The 20,129-nt window shown below is 51.8% G+C and overlaps 8 protein-coding genes across 8 annotated transcripts; 4 read left to right on the top strand and 4 right to left on the bottom strand.

Moving 5' to 3' along the window:
* Positions 1 to 9: 9 nt before the first annotated feature.
* Positions 10 to 2,073, bottom strand: T069G_01115 (ku70/Ku80 beta-barrel domain-containing protein; the record flags this gene model as incomplete). Its single annotated transcript, XM_056168325.1, has 3 exons — positions 10 to 1,263; positions 1,324 to 1,935; positions 1,996 to 2,073. 3 exons carry the CDS (start codon positions 2,071 to 2,073, stop codon positions 10 to 12), a joined length of 1,944 nt encoding a protein of 647 aa, XP_056033641.1.
* A 490-nt stretch (positions 2,074 to 2,563) lies between these two features.
* T069G_01114 (ferrochelatase domain-containing protein) lies at positions 2,564 to 3,961 on the top strand (the record flags this gene model as incomplete). The annotated part of the gene is made up of 3 exons (XM_056168324.1): positions 2,564 to 2,791; positions 2,859 to 3,435; positions 3,495 to 3,961. 3 exons carry the CDS (start codon positions 2,564 to 2,566, stop codon positions 3,959 to 3,961), a joined length of 1,272 nt encoding a protein of 423 aa, XP_056033640.1.
* Positions 3,962 to 7,517: 3,556 nt separating this feature from the next.
* On the top strand, positions 7,518 to 9,430 carry T069G_01113 (septin domain-containing protein; the record flags this gene model as incomplete). Its single annotated transcript, XM_056168323.1, has 4 exons — positions 7,518 to 7,920; positions 8,016 to 8,063; positions 8,139 to 8,734; positions 8,795 to 9,430. 4 exons carry the CDS (start codon positions 7,518 to 7,520, stop codon positions 9,428 to 9,430), a joined length of 1,683 nt encoding a protein of 560 aa, XP_056033639.1.
* A 1,441-nt stretch (positions 9,431 to 10,871) lies between these two features.
* Positions 10,872 to 11,633, bottom strand: T069G_01112 (uncharacterized protein; the record flags this gene model as incomplete). Its single annotated transcript, XM_056168322.1, has 4 exons — positions 10,872 to 11,201; positions 11,291 to 11,384; positions 11,464 to 11,482; positions 11,615 to 11,633. The coding sequence occupies 4 exons, from the start codon at positions 11,631 to 11,633 to the stop codon at positions 10,872 to 10,874; spliced, it is 462 nt and encodes a 153-aa protein (XP_056033638.1).
* A 587-nt stretch (positions 11,634 to 12,220) lies between these two features.
* Positions 12,221 to 12,887, top strand: T069G_01111 (spc24 subunit of ndc80 domain-containing protein; the record flags this gene model as incomplete). Its single annotated transcript, XM_056168321.1, has 2 exons — positions 12,221 to 12,247; positions 12,315 to 12,887. 2 exons carry the CDS (start codon positions 12,221 to 12,223, stop codon positions 12,885 to 12,887), a joined length of 600 nt encoding a protein of 199 aa, XP_056033637.1.
* A 551-nt stretch (positions 12,888 to 13,438) lies between these two features.
* Positions 13,439 to 14,209, bottom strand: T069G_01110 (uncharacterized protein; the record flags this gene model as incomplete). The annotated part of the gene is made up of 1 exon (XM_056168320.1): positions 13,439 to 14,209. The coding sequence occupies one exon, from the start codon at positions 14,207 to 14,209 to the stop codon at positions 13,439 to 13,441; it is 771 nt and encodes a 256-aa protein (XP_056033636.1).
* A 1,441-nt stretch (positions 14,210 to 15,650) lies between these two features.
* Positions 15,651 to 16,955, top strand: T069G_01109 (tatD related DNase domain-containing protein; the record flags this gene model as incomplete). Its single annotated transcript, XM_056168319.1, has 3 exons — positions 15,651 to 15,888; positions 15,949 to 16,444; positions 16,577 to 16,955. 3 exons carry the CDS (start codon positions 15,651 to 15,653, stop codon positions 16,953 to 16,955), a joined length of 1,113 nt encoding a protein of 370 aa, XP_056033635.1.
* Positions 16,956 to 17,316: 361 nt separating this feature from the next.
* Positions 17,317 to 19,144, bottom strand: T069G_01108 (uncharacterized protein; the record flags this gene model as incomplete). Its single annotated transcript, XM_056168318.1, has 4 exons — positions 17,317 to 17,790; positions 17,892 to 18,719; positions 18,783 to 18,868; positions 19,063 to 19,144. The coding sequence occupies 4 exons, from the start codon at positions 19,142 to 19,144 to the stop codon at positions 17,317 to 17,319; spliced, it is 1,470 nt and encodes a 489-aa protein (XP_056033634.1).
* Positions 19,145 to 20,129: the final 985 nt, after the last annotated feature.

The following is a 20,129-nucleotide window of genomic DNA, read 5'->3' as shown; positions in this document are numbered from 1 at the left end:
CAAGAAAACTCAGCTGTTTTCCTCAACCCATTGCTCTATCCGCTCCACCAAATCGGCCTTCTTGCCGCTCGTGCTGAGACCCCGGGCGCCGGCAACATCCTTTAGTTGTACAACTGTCATTTTCGTGAGGCCTTCGCTCTCGACAGCAAGCTTGAGCTGTGCCATACTGAATGTGGATCCGCTTGGTCGCTCTGCAGCCGGCTTTCGCTGCTTTGCAGGGCGCTCTGAGGTGTCATCTTCCGCCTCTCGCTTCAAAGACCTAGATCTGACGGCTCTGTCGGCCTCGTCTTTCAGCGTCTCGGCCCAGTCTTCCAAATAGCCCCCGGCACGCTTGTTTATCGCTTTGTTCTTCGGCTCCGTCAAGTCTTCCGGCTTGTCCGGTACCTCCTCGTCCAAGGCCAGGGTCTGCAGAATTTTGTAGTGCCATTGAAGGGCCGGATTTGGATACTTCAGTGGGTTGTATATACCCTTTGGAAGATTGAGCTGCTGGACGATTATTCTCATTTTTGTCTTGAGATCTTCTGAACAGTCAATCCTGCGGTCGGCGCTAATCTCTCGCAGGTCATCTGCGGCAGGGAGAGGATAAAGCCACAGGCCCGCGGGAAGATATGGAGTCCCAGAAGTTTCGTCGGATTGCTCCCTCGAAGGAATCAGAGCAGCAAGTATAGGCTGTGCGTTGGACCGAAGCACACACCAGGCGAGACCAATCTTGTCGTCTTTCAGTAGTTTCTGCCAAAGGGCTGAAAATACACGGGATGACCCAATATAATCCTCTTCGCTAGGGAAGATGAAGGTAGATTTCTTTACGCTTGCCCAGACAGGCAACATGTCGCGCTTCTTGAATCCAATAATCCGTATAATGGGCGAGCCAAAGTCCCTAAGGTTCTTCTGTTCTTCGGGTGTGAAATATACATACTCGCCGCCAAATTTGTAGGCCTTCTTGATCTCTTGTTTTTCGACAGTCCTTGCAGAATCCTCTGCAATTCTTGTTGTCTCGCCTGTTGCAATTTGGGCCTTTTCTCCGTCAAGCCAGATATAGCACGTTCTCGCCGGTGCCTGTCGTTGCACGATGTTGTAGCCCTTGACGGTTATCCGGAGTCCAGGCGCAATTTCAAAGGGCAGATGAAATAATGCTCGTTTAGCCGTCTGCTTGGAGTTGATATTTGAGATGAGCGAGTTTAGAAGAGACAATCCATCTCCAGATTTAGATGTTCGGACTTCTGTGGCATTGGCCTCTGCACCGGGATCACGATATACGATGTCCTTGGCATTTTGTCAGCTGCGTGGACAAAAGAAGTCGCAAAATGAGATGAGAAGACATACATCGTAAAACTTGCCCAGGTCAAACTTTGACTCTCCTCTTGTGATTGGGAATAAGTCGATTGTAATGCCCAAGTCATACAGATCCTTTGCTCGCACAGCAGCAGCGGATCTCGCTGCCTTATCTGATGCATGTGGGTCGTCGTTGTCGGTCACGATGAACAGTCGCCGACTGCCAAAGTTGGCAGCCTTTGTAGTGAATATCTGGTTGGCGCAAAAGAGCACGTTTGACATGGAAACAACATCAGTGGTAACCGGCTTCAGCACCTCGTCTTCGTCGTCTTCGTCCTCAACCAGCGCCTTCAATGCCTTGACGTCATCGGCCGCGGGAACATCGAGATCAGTGAAGAGATAGCAATTCGGGTATCCTAGCCCGCCGCGGCCATCTTTCTCCTCTCGAAACTTGGTCTTTTCCGTGCCGAAAAGAAGAATTCCCATCATGTCTTTGGGATTGGAAATGATGCGCTGCTCCATCAGATGGTGGGCACACTTCAGCGCAGCTTGAACCGGGCTGTCCCGATCAGCCTTCTTAGAGCTAGAGGCGGGAGGTGGTTCAAGCATTGACGGGCTGACTTCAATGGCCAGCAGCACCGCATCTTTCTGCGCCTTGAAGTTCTAGATGAGGCCGTGTCAGAGAGGCAACTTCGTTTAAATACCTTAATCACAACGACTTACAGACTCGTCAAGCTCCTGCTCTCCTTCGTCATCATCATCGTTCTCCTCCCTGCGCCAATCCCGCTGTTTGTCTGCCATTTCCAATTGAATGAAAGGAATATGAAATTGGCCTGTTTTTCGTTTTCTTTCCTCTCTTCTCACATTCACCGAATAAGAACATCAGCCATTCATATTAAAGACAGTGAGAGCCAGGCAACCACGCGGGTCAAAGTGGATGCGCCGAACAAGCTCTCAGGCAAACGCGACGAGCCTAGGCAGAATGCGACAGGGATCCGCGAAATCACGTGCAGCTCATCCAAATTGCCGACAGCCTTATTGGTGGACGCTTGCTCGGGTTCTGCTAGAGCGGTACTTGTTGCCGAGCATATACCGAGTCGATACACCACCGAGGCCTCGGGTAGCGTCTTAACAGGACGTCATCCCAGTGCTCGATTGCCACTCTCGGAGCTTGCCTCAGTGATCTCGGCGCATCGGTGTCTGACATTGTTCGACGGGTATTCAATTCTTTTATTCTTCCCGCAATGCTCCGAATTTTCTCTCCTTAACCACCCAATCTTTGCATCTCAACATGGCGTTAAGGCTTACTACACAGCAATTCTCCAAGGGACTGTCAAGGAGAGCGGCAGCTCCTCTTGGCTTCTCGCAGCTTGCCAACCATGCCAGACATCTGGCCACGCCGGTCCATCCTGTGACGCAAGATGCGACTGGCTCCAAGGGACCAACAGCCATGGTCTTTCTCAACATGGGCGGACCTTCGACGCTTAACGAGGTTGGAGACTTTTTAAGTCGACTTTTTGTATGTATAATTGAATCCAACGCACTCTTCAATGCCAATGCGCTAATCGCAGGGTGGAATATACTAGGCTGATGGCGACCTGATTCCCTTGGGCAGACTTCAATCATACATCGGGCCCTTGATCTCAGCACGAAGGACACCAAAGATCCAGAAGCAGTACGACGCCATCGGAGGTGGTTCCCCGATTCGAAAATGGTCAGAATACCAGAGCGAGGAAATGTGCAAGATCCTGGACAAGATCTGTCCCGAGACGGCGCCACACAAGCCGTACGTCGCTTTCCGTTATGCAGACCCATTGACCGAGGAGATGTATAACAAGCTGTTGGCCGACGGCTTTGGAAACGGAAAAGGTGGCAGAGCGGTCGCATTCACTCAATATCCCCAGTACTCTTGTTCCACAACTGGTAGCAGTCTAAACGAGCTGTGGAAGTGGCGGCATAGACTGGAAGGCAAGAAGGCGTCGGAAACTGGCAATGGTACCATTACTTGGAGTGTCATTGACCGATGGCCCACTCATCCCGGCCTCGTAGAAGCTTTTGCGCAGAATATTGAAGCAAAGCTAGCCGAGTACCCCGAGGAGCGGAGGCGCAATGCTGTTCTCCTCTTTTCAGCACACAGTTTGCCCATGGATGTGGTCAACAGAGGTATGACTTATGCTTGCGTCCCTTTTTCGTCATTCTTCTTGAGCTTACCGATCAAACAGGCGATCCGTACCCGGGCGAAGTCGCTGCCACCGTCCAAGCCGTGATGGAGCGGCTGAAGTTTTCTAACCCTTACAGATTATGCTGGCAGTCGCAAGTCGGTCCAAAGGCATGGCTGGGACCTCAGACTTCTCACACAGTCGAGAACTATATCGAGAAGGGCCAAAAGGACCTGGTTCTTATCCCAATCGCATTCACCTCTGATCACATTGAAACGCTGTACGAGCTCGACATTGAGGTCATTGGTGAGAGTGGGCACACAGATACTGTCAAGCGGGTGGACAGCCTGAACGGCAGCCCCGTGTTCATCCAGGCGCTCGCAGACCTCGCAAAGTCTCACCTTACTTCCGGCCAGGCGTGCTCCCAGCAAATGGGCCTGCGGTGTCCCGCATGCAAGAGTGAGAGATGTGCCGAATCTAAAAAATTCTTCGCCAGCCAGCAAGCTGCGGTTTCAGCCGCTTCGGCTTAAGGCGATGATGACGGACAAGGAAAATGTACATGCTTGGGGGGTTTCCGGGAGGGCACGGTATCTGTAATATATTTCGGGAACCTATTTCTATGGTATGATTACTTACTTGAACTCGTATATACAAAAGCAGTAGTATCTCGGCATCGGCTAGATAGGGCTGAGTGGCGGGAGACTCTGGACTGCACATACGTGGATAGACTAAAAACTGGCACTCACCATTACATAAACGCACAGCAAGCCTCGCTATGACAGCGAGGATCCCGCCGGAACGGATCGTGCGGCTCCAAAAGTTATCACAAGCTGGGGAGAAGGCAGACAGGCTCGGCTATCGCGAACTTGGGAGCCCATGCCTCAGCGTCTGTGTGGCCCTGATCCAGACCCACACAGAAGCTCCGTATGTGCATTTACCTCGTATGTGAATCTATTTTGCGAAGAGACTTCCGGGGCAATGAGTTGTACATGTACGATTCAACGTAGGCTCCCGTCCAAGGGCGGACTTTGCGGGCATACCTAGTTGCAATGGACGGAATGAATGCAGAACGTCAGGCTAGCCCATCATGTTGCGGTGGTTGGTCTCGCTGACGTTTAGCTGCAGATGGGAGGCTGGAATACGATGTCGCCCCTCCGCATCGCCGGCCAGTCATGATGGGCCACGGCCATGTCGAGAATGTTCCTGTGATGCCACCTACCAGTTCTGAGAAGGGGCGAGATAACCAAGTGTTGGTTTGCTTTTTATAGGACTGTGTCTTAGGCGGCACGAGCATGGAGTCAGATGAAGGGTAGTTGGGAGGCAGTGCGCTTATATACTAAGCTTGAAGGAATGTTTACTGCCTTTCTTACGAATAATCCACATGTTGCTCCATCCGAGTACAGTCAGCAGAGCCATCAATAAGAACCACTTTGTCTCGTTCATCATGTGGGGGTTGGCATTGTTTGTCGTGTGGGGCGGCTCTAATATTGCATGTCGATCATGTGTGTCTCACCACAAAGAATCGAATTACCAGCAGCCGATGAACTATTTTTTGTATGGTTATCGTATATCTGCAGGTATCATGCACTCTGTCAGCCACAAGCAATACCATACAATTTATCAATGTACACATATGTATGGCTAATATACGAGATCCGTGTTTGTCTTATCCCATCAAAGGCCCGCAGCTTTTGGTGTTAGTACTCCGTATAATTGGGAAGAAGGCCACTTTGTCATCAGTGCTCAAGTGGGCTCTCGACAGCAGATTCAGGTGCTGCAGAATTCATAGATGATCAATCTTAAAACACAGATCTCAGCAGAAACACTCCCTAGCTTCTTTCTATCCCCAAGACATCAACAATCCTCGTAGTTGCTGGGTCATACTGGCTCATCACGGCTGATGGGTCGATTTACCCTACAATTCCGAAATAGGCAACACTCTGCCCCTTCGTGTTATTAGGCACCGCGTCGGATATTAGCCTCTGCAAGGATGTAGGCAGTTCCCGGCAGGTTTTTGCTTGCCAGCGAAGCCGTTTTGGTTGTTTCACGGCGGTGCTACTGTTCTGCTGGTGGCACTACCATTGTTTTCTCCCATCCAGTCAAACACGCGTGTTAATTTCTCTGGCCGTCTACGGTGCCAAAAATCGAAGGCACAAGCAGGGAGACTGTCTCAGTCCACAGAAACCTTCGGGATTGTCTGATCCAGCTTTCCGTCCCGCAATGTCTGTACTCGTTTGTGTCGAGTCCCTTGTGCAGCGCAAACAGGCAAGCAAATGAAGATGAGCTTTTGCCAGCCTATAAATAGCAGGTATCTTATGAGCATGAAGACGGCGTGCGGCGTTGGCACTGGTACTGTTACTGCGAGTACATGTACAGGTGGTCGGCAGTAATACGAACAAAGGAGTAGCGAGCATGCGGAGCAATCTGGAAAAGAAACGCCTGGAGCTCCTGAAATTAAGTGATGTACATTAGGTGCTACCGGGAGCGGGTGTACCAGTACTCGCACTCGTGCCATGCCTGTCGTATCAGCGAGATACCCAAGCCGTCCGTCATGCGACCCTTAAGATTTGACTCGAGCATTCCGAGACGAGGCCGCAAATTTGCCAGACTCTTGCTCTTGATGCCGCCCAAGCCTCGATCCACCACCTGCATGGCGTTTCTTCTTCAACCAGATCAGGGTTCAAGCCAAGGTACAATCTCAAGGTACAAACCCGCTCAATTGGGGGCCCCTCAAACTGTGAACAGCATCGCGTCTCTACTCCAGAAAAGGTACCTGGACCAAGCCCGATCCGCCGCAGCGCCACACAGCGGGTGTGTTGTGGCTCGTGCGGAATCAAACACTGCGGCCAATCAGCGGCCCCCAACGGCGAGCCATGCCCTGCACCTCTGCTAAATGACCACCGCGCCAGGCCATCGGTCCCCTGGAAGACTAGCCCCGTCGCGGCCTAGCTTGCTAATGCACCCCCTTTTGCCATATTGACCACGCCAGATTGAAGCGAGCACTGCTGGACGAGCTACTGTAATGTAATGGCACAGGTCTGTAGCGTACCTTATTAGCACCAGGTAACGGGATTACCTTGGCAGTAGATACAGTAGCAGCTGGGAGCCGTGGTACGAGCACAGGTACTCATACCCCGAGCCCCGCGGCAGCCGCTGCACCCATCCCCGTACCGGTACTCACCAGCCTGTGGAGTCGGGCCCCTGGGACGCTGGCCAGCAGCTGCTGCACCAAGCACCAGCACCAGCACAAATTCCTCCCCGTCATCACCCCCGAAATTATCTTCCTCCTGCTCGTCCTCAACTGGCCTCATTGCACTTCACTTCTTCACTCTCCGTCATTGCTACTTCCTCTCCGGCTGGTTGAGCATCTTGACATTTGTCCTTCAATTCACCGCGGTCGTTTCTGCCTCTTAATCCTATTTCTTCGAACCCATTGACACGCGTCGTTATCTGCTAGGGTCTCAGCGCATTTCTCCTTGGTAGGTCGCTCCCATTGTTCGAATCGAATTCCCCGTGCATAAACGCCCGCGATGCCTTCAGGGCGCCCAAGCAGGAGACAGGCGCGAGCAGCATCTGCCTCTCCCGACGGCTTCCATCTGCTACGCGCGCAAGTTGCCCCGGGCCCTGAAGACCAACGAAGCTGCTGTTCCGCTCGTGGCTCCTGGCCGTTTGGCTGCGCTACTCCTCCCTGAGACGGCCTCAACAGCTAACCAATCGCGCAGACTCTCGTGCCTTCTTACCATTCTTTATTAAACTTCCTTCGGCCGCTCCTTATACATCAATATGGGTAAGAATCTCTCTTTCTTTTAGCTCTGCATGGCCATGCGTGTCCCATCCACGAGCACGAGGAGGGGGCAGGAGGCATTCTGGACGTGCCACGAGGCACTTCACCACGGCAGCGGGCTTGGGCAACACAAAAGCATTGGCGCCTCCTTTTTCCCACACACCACCAGATTTCGCGTCTTGCTCTCCGTAACCACATTCGTTGCTCGCCATCTACTGTTTCTTGGGTCGCTTTTTTGGGCAAAATCAACATTTCCGTTGCTTCAAGTACAAATTCCTTATATCCGACTTTCGTAACCCGACATGACTTTCGATCTGGTACACCATGTCAAATCGCGCGCCCGCAGCCTCCAGCTCGACAAGACTGCTCTGACGCCGGCAATGATTGCTTTGGAGCAAGTTGCAGCTCAGGCTCAAGCAACGAAGCGACTGAGCGGTTTGTCAACTGTGCAAAATGCATCTGTCCAGTTCTCGGTCCCTGCTTGTGTCCCAGCAGCCATTCGCCGCTACCGCAGCATGCTGGAGGTCGACGAACCACCCAGAATTGGACCATGGAGCCCCATGTCTTACGATGAGCTATACTCAAGCCCTATACAGCCTGCCGTGGGATCGAATGGCGAGCCAAGCTCTGACCAGTCGACGAGATCATGCTCTTGGAATACAAATCCACCGACCTCGGTTGGAAGCCAAGAATCTGATTTCTCCAGTCAGCAGCCTACGCCCAGCCCTCCTGCCTCGTCACCATGCATAGTAATATCACAGAGCATTCAAAAACGCAGAGGCTAACGTTTGTCTATTTAGCTTCCAACGGTGCCGATTCACCACAGGGCGTTGCCTCGCCACCTCCTGGTACGTTCTTCTGCCCCATTGTCCCATCTACCAACACAGCAATGTTTCTAACGAGTACAATAGCCGCCTCCCCAGCTGCTGTTTCTGACAACAAGAACATTGTTCGAAGAAAGCTGACCGGCTATGTTGGATTTGCCAACCTTCCCAACCAGTGGCACCGTAAGAGTGTGCGAAAGGGCTTCAACTTCAATGTGATGGTTGTTGGCGAGTCCGGTCTGGGCAAGTCGACTCTGGTCAACACTCTGTTCAACACCTCCTTGTACCCTCCCAAGGAGCGCAAGGCGCCCAGCCTGGACATTATTCCCAAGACTGTCACCATCCAGTCCATCAGCGCCGATATTGAGGAGGCTGGTGTTCGTCTGCGCCTGACCGTTGTTGACACCCCCGGCTTTGGCGACTTCGTTAACAACGATGAGTCTTGGCGCCCCATTGTCGACAACATTGAGCAGCGTTTCGATGCCTACCTCGATGCTGAGAACAAGGTCAACCGAATGAACATTGTTGACAACCGAATTCACGCCTGTGTCTTCTTCATCCAGCCCACTGGTCACTCCCTCAAGCCTCTGGACATTGAGGTTATGCGACGCCTCCACACCAAGGTCAACTTGATCCCTGTCATTGCCAAGTCCGACACCCTGACGGACGAGGAGATTGTCAGCTTCAAGGCCCGAGTGAGTCACTCCCTTCTCGACGATTATGATGATTGGGGTTGCTAACTAGTGCGTTTCTAGATCTTGGCCGACATCAAGCACCACGGCATCCAGATTTTCGAGGGTCCCCGATATGAGCTCGACGACGAGGAGACGATTGCCGAGAACAACGAGATCATGTCCAAGGTTCCTTTCGCCGTTGTTGGCGCCACCAACGAGATCAAGACCGCCGACGGCCGCAAGGTCCGTGGACGTGAGTACCCTTGGGGTATCATTGAGGTCGACAACGAGGAGCACTGCGACTTTGTCAAGCTCCGACAGATGCTCATCCGCACACACATGGAGGAGCTCAAGGAGCACACCAACAACAACCTGTATGAGAACTACAGAACCGACAAGCTGCTTGCTATGGGTGTTTCGCAAGATCCTAGTGTCTTCAAGGAGGTCAACCCTGCTGTCAAGCAAGAGGAGGAGCGTGCCCTGCACGAGCAGAAGCTTGCCAAGATGGAGGCCGAGATGAAGATGGTCTTCCAGCAGAAGGTGGCGGAGAAGGAGAGCAAGCTCAAGCAGTCAGAGGAGGAGCTCTACGCACGCCACCGGGAGATGAAGGAGCAACTCGATCGCCAACGCCTGGAGCTCGAGGACAAGAAGCAGCGCGTCGAGAGCGGGCGGCCGATAGAGAAGGAAGGCAAGCGAAAGGGATTCTCACTGCGATAAACGGCCAGTGGTCCCGCCGCCCGATCGATCTCGAGTTGCGAATTGCTTTCCTGCACGATCAATATCAGAATATCCATGATGTCCATACAATATCTGCTCGACGCCTTTCCTTTTCTCTTTTCGATTCTTTGTCTTTTTTTTGTCGCCGCCTTCTCGTCACTTTATTTTAATCATAAACTCGTATAATCGCCGCCAAGAAAAGTTTTGTCTTCCAGAAGGGTGGGCAAGGAAAGAACTTTGTTATGAAAACTGGTCATGCAGCATGGAGAAAGTGCAGGACTATGAAGCATTGCAAAAGTTTGACTTGGTATGGTGGTCGCGGCCGGATAGGGCTGAGGCTGCTCCTCTCGAGGGCAGCGTCTAATTACTTGCCAGGGTCTTATAGGACTGGGCAGGCAGGGCGATGTTCTGGAGGGAGAGAAAGTCGCCAGTTAATATCAGGTTGTCCCCTGCCTTTGGAGCAGTTGTTGGGAGGGTTGGGGCCGCCGTGCGAAAAGTCACTCATTATTCATTCCCTACACGATCGTCACACTTACGCTTTCCTTTGAAATCTATGTCGGGCAAGATATGGCCGAAAATACCCTGCGTCTCCGGTCTTTTTCTCTCAGCACGCCTTTCGGATAGCTCTTTGTTACCTGTCTGGATGGAGCAGCGGACTGCGGATTTGAATTTGACTGGAGCAAATGGATGGCTGGAGGAGGGTTGAAACCGCAACTGTTGTATTTTAAGTCGTGTGATTGACGTCTCAACACATGATGGTATGTCTAGGCTTGTTTGTCGTATTTCCTAGCTAGTTTTGATTTTACAGTCTCTATTTTCCTTTTTCTAAACAAACTTGAACATGGTGCGCGCGTGAATCGAAATGACAATGCTAGACTCTCTTTCGGCCGCATGGCTGGCTGCTGCAGCTATCGTATAGTATATAATATCGTACACTTAATTTGTATATCCATTGAAAACCAAGCATTCCTTGAGCATGTAGATGCCATGAGGTGGACCATGAACTTGCTTGCCTGCGCTCAATGTTACGCGGCACAACTCATGCTGACATGGCTCATCCTCATTATGGCAAGGGCGCAGGGTATAGGTGATTGCCTCAGTGCCGTTTTCCATCACATACGATAGAGAAGCGGTGTCTCCATCATGCTCGTTGATAGCCCACTGACAAAGATGCAAGTATGAGCTTTCAGAAGCATAAAAATGAGAGAAGGGTGTGTGATTTTTTTTTTCTTCTTTGGCGGTTCCTTGGTGGTGACATTTGCCTTCTACCTATAGATGAGTAGTTTTGTTGGTCTCAGTAGTTCCTCCTTCATTAAAACCTCCTGCTTTTTCGTTTCGTTTTACCATTTTTTTTTCTTGATTGTTTTCTTTTCTTTCTTCATATATCGTTTATAATTCGAATTTCATGCCCCGTATCGTATCATATACCATCGGCGAAATTTCACCTCCGTTTCGCATTCCTCAGCAAAAACGCACCCACGACACCAGCGGCGATGCCAATGCCGCTAACAATGGCGACGCCCAGGAGGCCTTCCTTGGCGACCTTGTCGTCGATGAGCTGGCGCAGGTCGGTGGCCTGGAGGTTGGCGGGCTCCTTCTCGAGGAGGAGGTCGTTGTAGCGGCGGGCCTCGCCGTAGTTGCCGAGCTTGTAGTTGCCGAGGGCGAGGTAGTAGAGGCACTCGCGGCGGCGCTCGGGGGAGACGCGGAAGATGTCGGAGAGGAGGCGGACACCGAGTTGCTGGTCGTTGCGGTTGTTTGACTTGACGAGGCCCTGTTTATTTGGGAAGGTCGCTTCTTGTGAGTTTTTCATTTCTTTATTTGGGGGGGAGTTTTGTTTGAAGGGGAGGAGGAGTTGCGAACCCAGGCGTAGTTGAATTTGGTCTGGACGCCGACCATTTCGCCTTCTTTCTCGAACTGGGCGCGCAGGACGCTGAGCTCTGAAGGGTTCAGAGGCCTGTTGTGGTTATGGTGTTAGTTTTAGCTGCGAGTGATCGTACGATGCGAAACTGGTAGAGAAGAGGAGAGGGACGAACGTCTCTGCGTCGAGGGCGTCTGTCATTTTTGAAGAGGCGATTAGTTAGCTATGCTGTAATTCTGAGATGGGCTTTTCTGCGCGATGGTTTGGAAAAGAGGCTGGAATTGCAGCTGTTTGCGCCGAGGAAAGAGACAGGAGCGTCATCTTACAGGGGAGTTCTGTAACCATTTTCGGCGGTTTCGAGGGAACTTTTGTATGACGACGGCGCAAAAGAGTCGGTTTTAGCTCAGGAATAGCGACGGACGATCGAGAGAGAGAGGGTGGCGCAAGGGAAGAAGAGAGTCAATGTCCCTCTGAGTAGGAATCCGACAGAAGGAGGGAGAATCGAGTGAGGAGGGAAGGGGGGAGGAAAGACGAGAGATATAGAGCAGCAGGGGAGAGACAGCTAGAAGAAGAGCTGATCGAGTTGCTGGCGTAAGGATGATTGCTTGGTCTCGTGAGTTTGCCAATGCGGCTTGGCTTGGCCTCATGGTAAAACAAGCTTGTGCCGAGGAGTGTGGCTGGTGGGGGAAGCGTTGCGGGTGTGGCTGAGCTTGGAATGACGTTTTGGGTTCGGAGGGGTGTGGCTTGTTGACGGCACGGGGGGTTGGTCGTCCCGGGCGACAGATTTAGAGAGCTTCGTTATTTAGCATTTGGACATTGTAACATTCGCTCGCTGATTCACCAACTACCTTAATCCTCTGCCTCTATACGCAACCGAGCTACAAGCAACAGATAAAAGGCAATAGCTTCCAAACCATCAAACAACCGCCACAATGCTTCTCGCCGAGGATCCAGCTACCGTATGTTGTTTGACCAGAAACACAAAAACAATTGCACCCAAAAACTGACTGACCGACTCGTCCGCAGCTCATTCACCACACCATCAACAACTTCAACATCCAGCCCGACAAGCTCGCCGTCAGCCGCATCGCCGAGTCCCTCTCCACGCTCCAACAGGCGCGCGAGCTGCACGTCCGCGACTCCGACTCGACGCTCAAGCGCCTCGCGCGCCAGCTCAACACCATCAACGCCCAGCACGACGAGCTCCTGTCCTCCCACTCGTCCGCCGACCACGCCTCCACCATTGCGCGCCTCGACACGCACAAGTTCCGCGTCGCAAAGGCCGCCTCCGACGCCGAAATGGAGGCCGAGCGCCTGGCCCAGCAGGCGGCCGACCTGGCCGCCCGGCTGCAGGAGCTGGAGCTGCAGGGCGTCGACGGCTCCGAGGAGGGTCGCAGGCGGGATCCCGTTGACGACGAGGTGCTGCTGCGGCTCAAGGTGTATCGCAGTCTGGGCATTGAGATTGAGCGCGATGAAAAGGATGGGGAGTGGGCGCGCGCGGTGGTGCGGAATGATAGGAAGGGCGATGTGCATGTGGTGAACATGGACAAGAAGTTTTCGCGCTACTTTTACGCCAATTACTTTTGGCAGACGCTGTGATTGGGGGAAAAGGCTTTTTGATTTTTGAAGTTTTTTGGATTTGGGAAAGATACCATTCATTGTTTATGAGGAGTTGGAAAAGTGCTGGTTTGGACTCGGCGTTGAATACTTGTTACACGAGACATCATCATTGGAGATGTGATACAACATGCGGGATCGAGGGTTGTCACATATTGAAGATTACCATGTATTAATCTCATCATATTAGTCTTATCACGGCTAAGTGAATACTAAGAAGAGAAAATAAAAAGAGCAGAAGCAAGTCAAACTTGAGAGTATAATTTACAAAATCAATCGCATGCCATGTCCTTCCCAGCCTGTAAACGCCAAATCGCATATCCGTTCAAACCCATCCATACCTTTCATAAGAACACATTTGACCCAAAATTTCCACCAGTAAGAAAATAAATGACAGGTTACTCATCTGCCGTCATGAATCCTTGGACCTTTGATTCCGAGGCCAATTTTGTAGTCCAATTTTCCTGTTTCCCATATTCGTCATATCGTTAATATTTGCTGTAATCCAACATCTGCCACATCAGAACCCCCAATCAAAGAAGGTTCCTCTTGATTGCTTTGGAAGACATCGTCATGGGAAAGTAGCTGTCAGTCTGGTTGGAGCCAGGCATTCCCAGGCGCGGAGCCGAAGGTGCTCGAGCCTTTGAGCTGTTGGGAGAGGCCGTCGACACTATCCTCTTCTCGGGGCTACGGGCGCGGCCTTTCATCATGAGAAACCCGCCGTCTGCCGCGCCGGTCGGACCCCCGGACAAGGTGCGCCGGTGATTGCGATCATGCAGCCGGTCTGGAAGCTCGGAGCGCGAGTTGATAGTTGTCCATGCTTCGTCGTCGTCGCCCAGCCGCCATCCGCCGACGCCTTCAAAGTCTCTCTCAGCGCCGACGCTGGGGATGAGGCCAAGCCCAATGTCGCTGGCGGGAGTCGCGGATCCGGCCGAGTAGACGGAGGAACTTGGTCTGCGGCGGCGATGCCTCTTGAGCAAGGTGGACGAGGCCGAAGGGCTGACGCTGTTGTTGCGGCTGTGAACAGACGACGATGATGACGGAGTTCTCGGAGGTCGCAGGTGAGCCTTTGTGGCGCTCTCGGTGAGATGGGACAGGGATTGCGACACCAGGGAGAGCGCAATGTCGAGGTAGACGACGAAGACGCGGAAGATGAGGACGGAGAAGGCGAATGTGGTGGTGATGCCGGCGAAGATGGCCAGAGGGATGGTGGTGACGATGAGGAAGGGCACGATGCAGGCGTAGATGGGATTGAGGAGCGCCATGGGGATGCGAGATTTCAAGCAAAGACGGTGAAGGATCATGACATGGCTTGTGGCTGATGCTGGTTGAGTTGTTGGTGGCGATGATGATGATGATAATGGTGTTGATGAAGAAAGAGGATGAGTTGTAGTAGCAAGTAAGTAAGTGGAGAGAATTGTTGGTTGCTGAACTGCTTTGCTATCGAAGGAGCACGCGACACGCCAAGACAAAATAGATGTATATTTTATCAGATGGGAAAAGAAGGCCAGAAACGAGACAAGAAACGAGACAAGAAAGAACAAATCCCAATCGAGGCGGAGTGTATAGTCGCACGAAGCAACACAAGGTTTGGGGGCGACGGAACGTTAGAACGAGACAAGGAATGGAGACGATGAACGACAGGGCGGCACGGAGCAATTAAGTAGTGGGTCAGCGATAAGAGGAGCAGGGAATCTAGTTTTAAACCATAACAAGGTCCAGAACAAGAGAGACTCGGTTAGATGAATGAATTGGTGGCGGATGGTTTTTTGGGTGTGGGAGGAGGCGTCAAGGTGTGTGCTTTTGGGAATCCGGGAGCAAGATTTGCGTGCGGATGGATTACTGATTTGGTATTTCTAGGTATCTAGGGGCCCTCGAGTATCACATGTTTTTTTTTTCTTTCTGTATATGGCCGGATGCTACTGGCCGGAACCGGGGTATTTTATTTTTATTTTATAGAGTGGATAGAAGCCTATATAGGTAGGTGCCTTAAAACATGAAATGATTATTACAGAGAAATACAGAGAATATCACACTACCTAGGCAGCACGCAGCACCGAGGAGATGCATGAGGCACCTGCAACAAGCTAACGAGGTACAGGCATCCATCCATCCAACCTCTTAATCTATCATGATTCAATCGCCAGTGCGGGGAAGCGCGCCATGCCGCGGCGTGGCTGCTTGGTGCTTATTCAGGGGAGGGTGCGAAGCTTTTCGGCGGATAAGCAGCTAACGAGGCATATCTAAAACTCGGGGATTCATGTTGAACTTGGGGGATGATGATGTGAGATTTTGTGAGAATGTTTTGTTGCCTCATCACCGCTGGCTTATACGATAACAGCAGCGACAAAGAGACGAAACGAGACAAGGCTGAGAGAACGATGAGATGAGATGAGATTAGATGAGATTTGCGGTCAGAGTGGATCGCCGGCAGACGGCTATGAATCCCCGCTTTCTCCACCCATTTTCACCATCTGGAAAGTGGTTCACGGTTTGATGATTCAGTGATACATTCAACACATGCATCTCGGCTCTGCTGCTGTTGTCTCAGCTCAGTCAGCCAACCAACCAACCAAACTCAACCACTAAACCAGTCATCTAATGAGACACAGACGCAAGACAAACAGCATCATTGATCAAACAGCCTGAGCCTTGTTTGTATTCTCCATTCAAAACCCGCCCAGCAAATCTCATCCATCAGAACCTCATTCACACGTCTGTCTGTTGATATCAAAACCCACAACCATGTGTCAACACCACCACAACCAACCCTCTGATGACACCAACTCTCAACCTCCACCAGACATACCAGTCTACAATGATCCCTTTCCCTGGCATCTCGGCGCCTTTGACGCTCACTGCCATCCAACCGACACAATGTCCTCCATCGCCTCTCTCGCCACTCTCAACACCCGCGTCCTCACTATCATGGCCACTCGCTCCCAGGACCAGCAACTCGTCGCAGATGTAGCGTCTGAGCACGGCATCACAGATTCAGCATCAATCTCAACATCAACCTCGGATACCGATCCAGCCCGCAAAGGATGCAAAGTTATTCCGGCGTTTGGATGGCATCCCTGGTTCTCCTACCAGCTATACGACGACTCCATCCCAAATCCCACATTCAGCACTCACAACGCCGAGGATCCCAACAAATCTACTGAACAAGATGCCAAAATCGCTCACTACAAGGCCGTTCTCTCTCCCACTCCCCAAGACCAATCCTTCCTCTCTTCTCTCCCTACTCCAACCCCTTTATCGTCCCTCATATCATCCACTCGCCAATACCTCACTTCTTTCCCTCTCGCGCTAGTTGGAGAAATCGGCCTCGACAAGGGCTTTCGTCTCCCGCAACAGCGTCTCCCAGACGACGATTCCTCTCGAGATGAGAGCCTCACCCCCGGTGGACGCGAAGGCCGTCTCCTCAGCCCCTTTCGAGTGCAAATGCAGCACCAGCAAGCCATCATGCAAGCTCAACTACGATTAGCAGGAGAAATGGGCAGAGCCGTCAGCGTGCACGGCGTGCAAGCTCACGGCGTGTTATACGACACAATAGCAGCCTGCTGGAAAGGCCACGAGAAAAAAGTCCTATCCCGAAGAGAGAAAAAAAGAATTGCCCCTGGCGCCGAAGAAAGCTCCTCCTCAGACGACGACTCCGAAAACGACGACAGCACAGAAGAGATAACCAAGAAGAAGAAGAAGAAAGTTGGCGGCAAACCTTTCCCGCCGCGGATATGCCTCCACTCGTACAGCGGCAGCGCCGACATGCTCAAGCAGTGGTTCCACCCGGCCGTCCCCTCCACCGTCTTCATCTCCTTCTCCACGGCCGTCAACATGAGCACCGACGGCAGCAAGACCAAGCTCGCCGCTGTCGTGCGCGCCGTGCCGGATGACAGGATCCTCGTGGAGAGCGACTTGCACGTGGCGGGCGGCGAGGCGGAGGCGCTGCTCGAGGACATGTATCGGCTGGTGTGCGAGATTAAGGGGTGGCATCTTGAGCATGGGATTGCGACGATAGGGGCGAACTTTGAGAGGTTTATACTCGGATAGGCGGCATTCTTTATTTTCCCTTGATATCCCATGGTAGTCAAGGATATATTTATTTTGTCATATATCTGTCTCACTCGGCATGGGTGCTTTTGAAACATGTAGAAACAGCGTCAATTAGGTGTATTTTTGATAAAATTAACATGAGAAACCGCGTCATCTATTGCATGCTTGTTTGATCCTGTCCTCCAGGTAGTGTATAACGCCATTCTAACCAGTGTGGATATTATTGTTTGTTTGTTTTTCGTTGCGTTTTTTTTTTTCAACATGATTAAAATTATTACTGTAGGGACTCCTTTTCGGATTCATATCCCCATCCCAGACGCACTCGTATCCAGAAAAAGAAGGGGGTGGTAGGGGTGAATCAACAGCCGTCAGGCTTCTTTTCGTCAAACCTCTCTTCCACTTCGTCGTAGGCCGGTGGGCTCACGTCTTCGGTGAACCTTGGCGGCTGCGACTCCTCTCTAGACCTCGTGGTCTCCTGAACAGCAACCAGGTCGCTGATGACAGAGGCTGCCTCCTGGAAAGACGCAAGCTCGTCCTCCATCGAGGTGTCCTCTTCGTGGATCAGCATGGCTGTCTTTTCATTGAGCTCGATGCGTTTGGTCTGGAAGAGGTCTCGGATGCTACAAAAGAAATTCGTGGTGCGTTGGTGGGCGCCGTTTCGGCGAGCTTGTCTTTCGATGCGGCGCTGGGAGCGAGTTTCACGGCGGCACACACGGTTGCTGTGGTTCCTCGCGCGGCGGCTGTGCATTCGTTGACGGATGGATCGGAGGACAAAGAAGAGGGCTAGGTGGAAGGTGAAGATGATTGCGAAGAGGGGAAAGTAGGTGACGTTCTGTTTAGCAAATGGTTAGATTCCATCGTATTCGAGTTTGATCTTCACAAAAAGGGAGTTCAGGGGATTGGTAGGCTTGCGAGAAAATCAAGACTACTTACTCTTCGAGGGGGAGTTGGCGTCAGTCGTGTAGAGCTGGAGTCGGTATCGTCTCGGTCTCGGTAGTAGAAAAAGCGCTGTCCTCCCTCGCCATCCACTTGCATGCTCACCACAACATCGGTCTCCTTATGAGGGCGGTGAGGGTGTCGATGGTGGTTGCCATGCCCGTGATCATGATGACGATGATGATGATCACACTCGACAGGGATTCCAAGCACAGAGCCCAACCAGTGCTCCATGGTGCCCCGAAGAGTAGAAGATGCAAGTTTGGCGGTCTGGTAAAATGTCTGAAAGTTGAACGCCGGCGTTGGAGGCTTGATGCCCAGCTTGTCCAATACTTTTCGCTGCTTGGTCTTGATGTGTTCTCCGAGTTCGCGCATCTGGGTCTCTATCGAAATAATGTCTCCAATGTCCGCCTTGGTTTCGTCGTCGACGTCTGATAAGCCGGTGAGCGTCTTGATCCTCTCTAGCACCCTCTCCTTATCGAGCCGAGTAGGCGCATGGCCCTCGGTTGTGTAGACGAGTGAATCTCCTCCCACATCGTAGACCTTGACGGGAGTTCGTTGTCTGAAGCTCGTCACAAAGGATGTCTCGGGGATAGTCTCTCCGTCTAGTGAGATGATTGTCACCGTCAGATCCTGGTCCCAAGGCACTCGTCGTACGTGCTCCTTGCAAGTAAAATTCCAGCTCGCGGTGACGGTGTGCCCGTCCTGGGAGGCGAAAGTCCCTTGGCCGGTGCCGTTGTCATCCTGAGATAGGAGGAATCCGTCGATCCTCACTTTGGCTTGGCTGCAAGCCTCTGAGGACTCTTGGATGTCAAGGTTGAATACCTTTTCCCATGGAGATTGTGTGAGCTCATTGTCATGATACTGGAACAGGTTGATTCTTCTTACCAGAGTTTGATCGACCGTCTTTGCGTCTCTAGAGCCGCTGGTGTCTACAGCAACAGCAACGGAAAATGCAGACTCAGTCGGGACACCTGTTCAAGCGGCAAGAAAAAGTCGAGTCAGTAATAGGCATCGATGAATGTTTGCATTCTGTCCGGATAGAGTACCCCCCAATTCAGGGCAAGCAAGCAGACTGTAGCCACCCCCAACCGACTCCGTTTGCCTCTCTTGTTCTGATTTTGTCTCTCTCCACCACCAGCACAATACAATTAATCATGGCACTCACCTCGTGATGATATCGGTAAAGGCCTCGTCAACACCGCCGTTGGCGCCAATATGAGCGTCGCCGCCTTGCTAAGACCACGCATTGTGGATTCCAGGCAACAATTATCGACGCTGCTCGTGTACTACAAACAAACCACCAACTAAAACGATCAAACAACGATCAAAGAAAAAAAACAAAATCGCAATGCCAAGAGTAAAAAAAAGAATAAGCTTAATAAAGAAGCCTAGAATTACCTCCGCAACAATACGAAGTAAAAAGATGGTATGACCCGAGGAGACGCGCGTCCAAGTACGAAAGCCTTTTAGAAGGCGAGGGAGGGGAGAGAGGGAGGAAGAGGAAGAGGGAGAAAGGGAGGTTTTTTTTTTGGGACACCTCTTCCTTCTGCCTTAATTGAGGCTGCATTACAACGGCTACACGAGACTAATGCTGCCCGTACGAGCACACTGCGAGCGCCTTACTTGAAGAAGCAATCCAGACGCTCCATCCATACAAAGCATTACACGTATTGGGACTGGCATTCCGGGGCCAGAAACAATTGATCTCTCCCTTGGAACGAGGCGCAGCGAGGGATGAGTTGATTTGAGGGCTTACGGGGGGACTGGCTTTGCCTACGGGCGGAGGTCAGGCGGCTTAGGCGGTTCTTTACTGGGGACTTGTAGGCAGTTAGCCGCCTTGGGTAGTTGTGCTGGGTGCTAAAGCTATAGTGGGATGGGCCTGTAAGCACCTTATGTGATCTGTGTAGTATGAGATTGCCCGTCAGCCATTCGTCTAGTTGATTGTTTACTAAAACAATATCCATACTTGATCATCTTGACTGCCGACAGATCAGGTATGTATCCTTCCCCAGTCGTCAATTTGATTCAAGCAAAATGATTACAGAATCCTCATCTCCTTCTGGGTACGGAATACAGTACATACGATACGACTCAGTCAGTTCACGTTGGCAGGGGCTGTTTTGCAGCTGAAATGGAGACCCAACTAGGTCTCAAAACAACGCCATCCTGCGAATGCTCTCCATACCGACTCGTTACCTTGCTTCCGCTCATGTAACCAAAAGGACCCAAAGC

This window comes from Trichoderma breve, chromosome 1 (genome assembly GCF_028502605.1).
Source record: "Trichoderma breve strain T069 chromosome 1, whole genome shotgun sequence".
NCBI lineage: Eukaryota > Fungi > Ascomycota > Sordariomycetes > Hypocreales > Hypocreaceae > Trichoderma > Trichoderma breve.
This window is presented reverse-complemented; position numbering and strand designations above follow the sequence as displayed.